Source organism: Panthera tigris, chromosome F3 (genome assembly GCF_018350195.1).
Source record: "Panthera tigris isolate Pti1 chromosome F3, P.tigris_Pti1_mat1.1, whole genome shotgun sequence".
Lineage (NCBI taxonomy): Eukaryota > Metazoa > Chordata > Mammalia > Carnivora > Felidae > Panthera > Panthera tigris.
The window spans coordinates 68519616-68528810 of record NC_056678.1 but is presented as its reverse complement, the minus strand read 5'-3'; the positions used below and the strand labels follow the sequence as shown (position 1 = coordinate 68528810).

At 63.2% G+C, this 9195-nt stretch overlaps 1 protein-coding gene across 1 annotated transcript; it reads right to left on the bottom strand.

The window, feature by feature from the left end:
• Window positions 1-757: 757 nt before the first annotated feature.
• PMVK (phosphomevalonate kinase) lies at window positions 758-8667 on the bottom strand. Its single transcript, XM_042976605.1, has 5 exons — window positions 8484-8667; window positions 7009-7072; window positions 4249-4401; window positions 1976-2105; window positions 758-1216 (listed from the first exon to the last, which is right to left on the bottom strand). Exons 1-5 carry the CDS (start codon window positions 8576-8578, stop codon window positions 1080-1082), a joined length of 579 nt encoding a protein of 192 aa, XP_042832539.1. The 5' UTR covers window positions 8579-8667; the 3' UTR covers window positions 758-1079.
• Window positions 8668-9195: the final 528 nt, after the last annotated feature.

Genomic DNA, 9195 nt, shown 5'->3' with positions numbered 1-9195 from the left:
GGCCAGGCGCTGGGGACCTGGGTAAGCAGGCACAGGCTCATTCCTCGGGTCCCCTGGGTGCACCCCCGGACCTGAGGAAAGCGCCACGAGACATCCGTGGGCCCTCGAGGGGAGGAGGCTGGGACTCACGACAGCCCGTCCCCTTGTCCCCTCGTCCCCCGGAGACCCCCCGGAGCCCCCCACTTCTGAACAACCTGTCAGAAACGACCGCGAGTCACTGGGACTGAGTCTGGTGAACACGGGAGGCTCCCTCGGGGTCACACACCCGGAGCGGGCGTGACGCGTCAGGGCGGGGGGCTCACAAGCAGCCTCCGCTGGCAGCTCTGAGGGCCCCCAAGAGCCCGTCTTGGAGCCAGCTCGGCGCCGGCCCAACGGCTGGAACGGAGGCCCCTGGGGGTGAGGAAGCCTGTGCCGCGATGACACGCACACCCCAACCTCCCGGCACCTGCCGGGGGCCAGCACGGCTCTGGGAGCCAGGGTCACGACTGCCAGACAGACGTGGCCGGCCGGTGAGAATCGGAAGGGGGACACGGGGACAGCCACTGCAGAAGAGGACAGGGAGGAGCCCACGGCGCCGGCGGCCCTCCAGAGCCAGGGAGCTGGCGTCGGGAACGGTGAGCTGGGCGGCAGGTCTGGGCGGCGACACGCGCAGATTGGTTTGGGGGCCGTGGGGGGGGGGGGCGGGGCACAGAGCCGGGTGCCCGGGGAGGCCAGGGCAGTGGGGCCCACAGCCACCAGGACGGGCTGTGCCCGCGTGCGGCAAAGGAGAGACGTGGGCTCTGAGTGGGCTCCAAGGCGGTTTATTAGGACCCACGCTGGGGAGCCGGGCCCCTGCCTGGAATGAGGGGCTGAGAGCGTCCCCACGGGGAGGCAGGGCCACCCACGCTCACGGGCCGGGCACCGTGGACACGGTTCAGGCACGGCCAGTCCCCTCCACAAAGAAACGAGGTCCCCGGGGCTGCCTCGACTTGCCTGGCACCTGCCAGCCCCCCAGGAACGGGGCCCCGGGCCCCCGGCCTCTCCTCACGCCAGCCGGCCTCGGAGACCACGGTCCGGCAGGGGCGCCCCGGAACCCAAAGCTACAGTCTGGAGCGGACAAAGGCCACCAGGCTCTGCAGCTGCTCCTCCAGGTGCCCCGCGTCCCCGTGGTTCTCCACGACCCAGTCGAAGCCCTCCAAGTCGTCCAGGCCACACTCCGACTCCGCGTCGTCCACCCCTGTGCAGGAAGCAAGGTGACGTCGGCCCCGGCCAGCCCCGGAGGCCCGCGGGCCCCAGATGGAGCTGCCCCCGTCCTGGCCTCCCCTCTGCCACCGCCCAGCCACACGGCCACCACCCACAGAGGGTGGAAGGGCCTCCTGAAACCACACGAGACCCCAGACGAGCCGGAAGGGCGGCTCCACGTCTACCCCCGCTCGGCCCTCCGGGAGGCGGCTGCTGGGCGGGCTGACCGTGACCGAGGCGAGGTCGAGTGTCCGCGGAAGTGCCCACGCCCAGGAGACTGCAGCGTCGGGAGCGGAAGCTCCCCGGCCCACGGGGCCTCGGGCGGGAGCGGGGCTTCAGCGGTGTCCCAGCTGCCACAGGGCAGGTCCCGGGCTTGCACCGCTGGGGCCGCCTTGCCCACCACACACAGACACTCCGTGCGTCGCACGGGACGCCCGCTGACCCAGCAGGCCGGCAGGCCGGGTCCCGGACACATCGCGCGAAGCCCACTGGCCTGGAGAGGACAGGGAAGGGCACCAGCCCCGGGTCATGAGGAGCCTTTAGCCCGAGGACACCCTCCCCCACCCACGTTCCAATCTGGGGATGGTCCTGAGCCACAGGCCCCCAGGTTCCGTTTCACGACCCGTCGCTCACGCCCCCACAGCCTGCCAGGAAGAGGGCAGGAGACCCCGACCGTGGAGGCGGGGGCCAGGGTCTACGGTGGGGTGGCGGCCGGCGTGCCAAGCCTCGGGGGCCAAGGCCGGGCGCAGCTCACCTGGAGTGAACACCCAGCCCCGCTGCCGTCGGCTCTGCTCCGGGGCCACCACGCGGACTGTCCGGGTCAAAGCCCCGTAGGCCTCCCGAAACCACTGGATGTCCGACACCCTCCGCGTGTCACTCACCAGCTGCAGGAAAAAGACACGGGCAGGTGACCGACAGGACACGGTGTGGCGGGACAGGGCCCCAGGGAATAAGCAGGTGCATGGGGATGGGGGAGCTATAGAGCCCAGACAGGTGTGGTCCCCTTCCCGATTCTCACCCACCGTCCCTCCTCCCTGCGGGCAGCCCTCCCTGGTCACGCAGTCCACAGCCCGCTCTGCCCACACGTGTGTGCCGTCGACACACCACGTTCCGTGGTCACCGCTGAGCTGAAGACGAAGCCTCGGGCTTTGAGGCCAGATCAGCGGGTCCAACAAAGTAATTCTACAGACAGACAAACCGAGGCCAGAAACAAAGGTGCTCTAACTGGTCCCTGCTCACCAGCACTTTTCACAACCTAAGCCTGACTTTCTCAGGCCAGGGCACCCCACCTCTCAAAGGGCCCCGTCATTCTAAGAAGATCCAAAGCCCTAACCCCAGCTTCCGAGGGCCTACGAGATCCGGCACTACTCCCGTGGCCTTCGTGCATCCACTCCGCTGCAGCCGGCCGGTCCCCCTCTCCCACACGCCAGCCGCGTCCTCCTCGGGGCCCTGGCGCGTGCGGCTCCCTCTGCATGGACGAGCGCAGGCCAGGGCCCCCCACTCCACGCCCATCTCCGCTCCGGCGTCCCTCCTCCGGGAGGCCTTTCCTACGGCCCGACCCCCTTCCTGTCTCTCTGGGTCCAGACACGCTGTCCACGAAGTGCTCTTGCCACCGTCACCATCTGCCGGGAGGTTGTGTTCACTGCCCGCCAGCCCCAGGTCCGCACCCGCGGCCACATCCCAGGCCCCGGCGCGCCGTGCGGCACAGGAACCCTCGGGAGCACGCGTTCGACAACCGAATCCGTGAACAGAGCGGCCGGCTGTTCCCCCTCCGACGCGGACACGTTCCGTTCACTCACCAATTACCAAACATGTGGCACAGCGAACCCGTGTGCGGGCGCGGAGGGGGCGGGAGCCAAGCGGCCGGCGCTCACCCCCTCGGGGCCCAGTCTGGGGGGCAGACGGCGGCCTCCGGTGCGGTCAGCGCTGTCTGCAGGCGCGTCAAGCTCGGCACGACCGAGACCGAACTCCCCGTCTTCTCCCCAGGCCTTCCCTGCTCAGAACCACCTCCCGCCTCCCACCCTGCAGCCACGGCCCAGCCGGCTCAGCCTTCGCGGCCCGAGCGGAGCCCACCGCTCTGAGCCACAGCCCCACCGCCCCCTCCCAGCAGCCTCGCCTCTCCCCTGCTCAGTGGCCCCGAAGCACCAGAGCCCGGGCCTCACCTCCTGCCACGTGCCCCCCCCCCCCGGCCGCCCAAACACCCACTTGGCTCAGCCCCTTGTCTCCTGCAGGCTCTGCTCAGGTGACATCGAGTGGGGGAAACCTCCCCGGCGCCCCGCAGGGCAGCAGCCCAGCCCCCCGTGGAGCCCTGGACTCCTTTACTTTGCTCCTCAGTATTTCTCTTCACCCCACAGGACACGTTCTGTATCTGTTTCCGGCCTAACTCCCTCCAGCCCCAGTAATAACGTAAGCACCCACCCCGAGGGCAGGGGCTTCATCCCGTTCTTGCCCTGATACGTCCTCAAATCACCTGGAGCCGGGCCAGGTCCAAGGAGATACTACTGGCTCCCAGAGCGAGGACGGAGCGAAGGGGTGAGGTGCTGGGGGAGCACCTGGCAGCATCACTTAGGCTCAGGTATCAGGGCAGGCTTCCTGGTGGAGGCGCCACGTAAGCGGGGCTGGAGGGAACCAGATGAGGACGGAAAGAAAGGGCGGTCCTGGCAGGCAGAACTGCACAAAGGCCCGGCCTCCAGAAGGACCTTGTGTGTCTGAGGAACGGAGAGAAGGCGGGTATAGTGACAGCCTAGGGAGCAAGAAGGCCGGCAGGGCAGCAGGGCCCGGTCACACAAAGCCTAGAGGTCTCCGTGAAGGGTTTCACTGCGGTTTGTGGGAACAATGGACAAAGGTCCCAAACAGAGGAGTGACAAGCGTTGGATTATTTTTAACAGGCCGTTCTGGCTGCTGGGTGACGAATGGGACACGTGGGACCGGGGCAGGAGCTAGAAGGCCACGGATGAGAAGCGGCGGGAGGCGGGGCCAGTGGAGTCACAGGCGGAAAAGGCGGAACGCAGCCCTGAGCACACTCACCCAGACGGGCTGGGAGATGCCCTCCACCACCTTCCTGCAGAAGAAGCCGGGGTCGGCCTGGCGCTTCTCCTCGCCCCAGCGGATCATGTCCCTCCGGTAGGCCTCCTTGTAGGTGCTGGCGTCCAGGAGTCTCTCGAAGTCCAGGCCGTGCTCCTGCCCAAAGCACATGCACCGTCTGCACCTCCGGTCTCCGGCCTCACGGGTCCCTCCTGAAACAGGAGGAGGGCAGCCCTGCCCTCTCCCCCCACCCCTCCCCGGGGACCGATGCAAGGACCACGAGGTCGCCACCAGGACCCTGGGCTGCAGGGAGTAAGGAACCCCAAACAGCAGCAGATGGAAGAAAAGCCTGGGGATAATCCAGAAATCACTTCGGTGTCTTTAAGTCGTGTGATGTGGTTTTCTCTTCTGCGACAGCTTTACCTCCCCAGTGATTCCTGGCTTAAACTAATCCTGAAATTAGTCTGCGTCCCCTGGGCACAGGCTGAGCCTCCAACCGAAGAGGGAAATGTGAAACAGCGCACCTCTTCTGGCCCAGTCCAGCCCCACCCCGGCCCAGGACACCTGGCGGCCCCCTCCCGCATCCCGCTGCCCCCGCCCCCCAAGCTCCTGGCACCTCTGCAGAAACAGCAGGTGCTCCTGGGGCAGGGGGAGCTGCCTGGACCACCCCCGCCTCCCCTCCCTAGGGACACAGCCAGATGAGGGGTCCATCCAGGGCCCTGGGGCGGGCCGGGGTCTGAGACAGCTTCCAGCTACTCTCCTCACTCCCTGCAGCTCCACCCTCTTGGGCTCGTTTCTCCCCTGCAAACTGAAGGGCCACGACCGACTTCCTGGGTTCCTGTGCCCTGCCCGAGGCGAGGCCGGCGGCTACCTCCTGTCTGCAAACTGGTTTCCCACGCTCTCTAGCAGAGGGAGGGAGAGTGGCCGCCAGGAGCGGTAGGTTCTGTGTTTCCATTAGATTTCTCATGGTGACTTGAGAAACGCAACGCATTAGACGTTTCATTTTGGATTTTTTTTTAAGTATGCTCCACACCCAACACGGGGCTGAACTCACAACCCTGAGGTCAAGAGTCACGTGCTCTTCCCCCTGAGCCAGCCAGATGCCAGTGGAGTTGTTTTTAGTGGGAATAGGAGTGGTACAGGGGTAGGCTGGCCTATCCGTTTCCTATTGAGGTTTTTAAGATGCAAACTCCTGCCCACGCCACACCCACGCCAGCCTGGCTCGTAGGTCTGGAGTGGGGGCTGATCTGGGAACTCTGGAGCGTAGATCAGTGGTTTTCAAACTACTCCTCAGAACCCTGGGGTTCCCCAGAAGTGCCCAGGCCCCGGGGGACAGGCCGAGAGCCCCCTCCTCCACCCTCTGTCTCCCTGCACCTCCCCCACCAGAGACCCTCAGGTCTGTCTACCGGGTACCAGGAACTTCCTCCTCTAACGTCATTTGGGAAAGGTTCCCACTAAAAAAATCTTAGGGGCACCTGGGTGGCTCAGCTGGCTGAGCGTCTGGCTCTTGACTGAGGCTCAGGTCATGATCTCATGGTTTGTGGGTTCAAGTCCCATGTCTGGGCTCTGCTTGGGACTCTCTCTCTCCTGTTCTCCCTGCTCCTCCCCTGCTTACGCTCTCTCAAAATAAAAAAATACATAATAAATGAATTAATGTTAAAACCACTGCACCTGTTATCCCCAGGACCCGCCAGGCTGCTACAAGGCTACAGGGATCCCCTACCTCCTACAAATGGGTCTGTTTAGCTGGTGGGAGAAAACCAAAAGGCACAGGAGAATACTGCCATGCATACGGACTGATGCATGGAAGGGGGGGGCAGATTTATTCTGTGTGGCCCCAGAAGACCAGACTCAGGCCAACTGACCAAAGTGCACCTAGAAGTCAAGGGCAGAAATCCAAGCAACGAGGGCTCCTCACTGCATGGGAAGCTGATCTGACCCTCCAGGCTCCCTGTCTGAAAGCTAAGGCTCTAAAAGTTCCCATTTAGTTTTTACAATCCTTTTTTTTTTTTTCAATGCTTATTTATTTTTGAGAGAGAAAAAGAGAGAGAACACGTGTGCGTGCAAATAGGGCAGGAGCAGAGACACAAGGGGGACAGAGAATGCCAAGCAGGCTCTGAGCTGTCAGCACGGAGCCTGACGCGGGGCTCCATCTCACGAATCTTGAAATCATGACCTGAGCTGAAGTCAAACGCTTAACCGACTGAGCCACCCAGGCGCCCCCTACGATCCTTTTTTTTTTTCTTTAAATCCACATGGTCCAAAATTGAAAAGTTATGTATTTGTTTAGAGTGAAAACTCTCTGCCCGGCCCCTGCTTGCCCCTTCCTGGAGGCACCCAGTGACAGTGGCCTGTGTACCCTGCCCAGGCTTCACACAGCCCCAGCACTGGCAACAGTGAACCCAAGGAGGGCCCCCCACAGATATCGGTTAGGTTACCTGGCTGAACGTGTAAGCAAACGTATTCAGAACTCTCCTCCGTTTACATATAAATGGAGTATTCCCTATGCACATTTCTACATCTTGCTTTCTTCACTTAATGATCATCTTGACAACTCAGGTGATTACATTTCTAAGGGGAGAATCCCAGCTCAAGTCCGCAGCGTTTCCTGGATACGCGCTGGGGGAGGGGCCCGGAAGCGAGTGACAAGGTGAAAATGGCCCCAAACGGTCCAGCACGCTGCCAACGGTAGTCACAGAGACCCTGCTAGTGACCACAGCAGGCTCCTTCCAACCCACCAAATGCCGCGAGGCCGCCACCTACCCGCGCGTACTGCTCCTTGAGTGGCCCGGACAGCCGCAGGACAGCGCAGACATCAGCTCCGAGCCTACAGGACAGGGAGGTCCAAGCCCAGTTAACCTAGTTTCCAGACGAGGCTGGAAGGGGACGGAAGTCTCCTTCCTTTTTTAAAGTAAGCTCCACACCTAACGTGGGCCTCGAACTCATGACCCTGAGATCCACAGTCACAGGGTCTCCGGACTGAGCCAGCCGGGCGCCCCTCTGCAGTTGCGTTTCTGCGGCTAGTATCCGTAACTGTCAACGTCTCATCCTCCCTGACCCTAACTGCTCATCTACAAAGCGGAACAGCACTGTCTGTTCGGTCTCCTACAGGATTATTCCCAAACTGGAATGGGAGAGTTCTGCTCACAGGCAGAACAAACATCACAATTACACCGTGCACGGCCGCCACCGGCGATGCTCTGGCTCGACGAGGTCGCTGCTGGGCCCTTGAACTAGTTTTCTCACGGTCCGGGTGTATGCGTGTGCACGGACTTGGTCATCACAACAGAATTCACTCGCTCCTTCAGTGTCCGATGTACTCAATCCACCACCTGTTGGGTGCTGTGTCTGGACCCAGGTACACCGTCCCCGCCCTGACCGTGAGGTGCTGACACTTTCACTCAAACACTGACACAGTGAGACAGGCGTTCTTAGCTCTATGCTTCACACGAGGAAACGGAGGCAGAGTGAGACCTGATACGCTCAAAACAACACTGCAAGTAATGAAGCCAATGTAGATAAAGTGCAAATACCAGCCAGCATTTACTTCCTGTGCCTTTACTAGACGGCAAGAATTGTTCTGAGCCCTTCACGTGCATTGTCTCATGTCATCCTTTCAACCACCCTATCTTTAGCCCCATTTCACAGAGGACAAAACTGAGACACGGAGTGGAGGAGAATGCTGTGCAAGGTCACAGGGGGACACGTGGGGAGTCAGGGTGCGAATTCCAGCAGTCCAACTGCACACGCTGCTCCTGTCCACTGCCTGACTCCTGTGCTGGGGACAAGGAGAAAGGCAAGCAGGAAAGGTGGTAGGACCCTTGTGCGGAGCCAGAGGCGACCTCTGCCCCGGGTCCCCTCCCCCACAACCTCGTCGACCCCTGTGGTGCACCCCCCCCCCCAGCAGCAACGCCTGGTCCCCCACCCACCGGCGTGCGCCCACGCTTTGCGATCCTCGCTCTCGTCCAGCACAACCGCTCGACCACGACGTTCAGGGTAAACAGACTCAAGCTGAATCTGAATCCTGGACCTACGGATCCCTTGGTGACCCCCCACCTTTCAGAGCACCCTCAGCTACTAACACCCCAACAGGGAACCTAACAAAGGAATCTTGGGGTTCGACGGGATCGCGCACGGAGGACTCCACGACCCCCGACCACGGAGCGGCCGCCCCTGCAGTTGTCGGGCTCGGCCGACCCCACCCCAAGCCCAGCGTCCGCGCCCCGCCCCGCAGACACCTGCTCCGCAGCGCCTCGGCCACGAAGTCCTTCCCGGACTTCCTCTTCCCGCTGAGCAGCAGCACCAGGCGCGGGGCGCCTGCTTGCGGGGCCATGACGTCCTCCCCCCGCCGCCCGGCCACCCGGCCGCCCCGCCGCCCCGCCGCGCTCTCCGCTCCGACGCGAGTACTCCGAGAGCTGCTCCTGCGCAGCCGCGGAGAGGCCTGTCCGTGGGCACGTCCACCGCCAAACGCCGAGGGGGGGCGTGGCTCTCAGGGCGGCCTTCGCCCGAAAGACGCTCCCCCACAGGGATCACTTGGAACGGCCCGGCCCCGCCCAGAGCCTACCGTCACCTGGACACAACCATTCCCCTTGTAGCGGGGACGTCTCTAAATTTCCCGAGGTGAGCGTCACGTTGCCTACCACCCAACCCTACAAACATTATGGGAAACGATCAAACGAGATCACGCTGAAGAGGTCTGCGAACCCGCCTCCTTATTTGTGCAACGCAACGCACGTGTTCAAGCTAATCTGTCTGTACCCCGCAGTGAATGTGGGTCCTCCCGGAAGCCACCCGCGGCTGAGGCGCCGGGGGCGTGGCCGTGACGTCACGCGCGGAGGGGCTTGGGCCGGCGCTCGCGTGGCGGGCAGCGCGGGTTTGGAGGCGCCGCCTGCTCTTCCCCAGGGAAGTGCGGGGACCCGCCGCAAAGCGCTGACCCCGACGGGGTGGGCT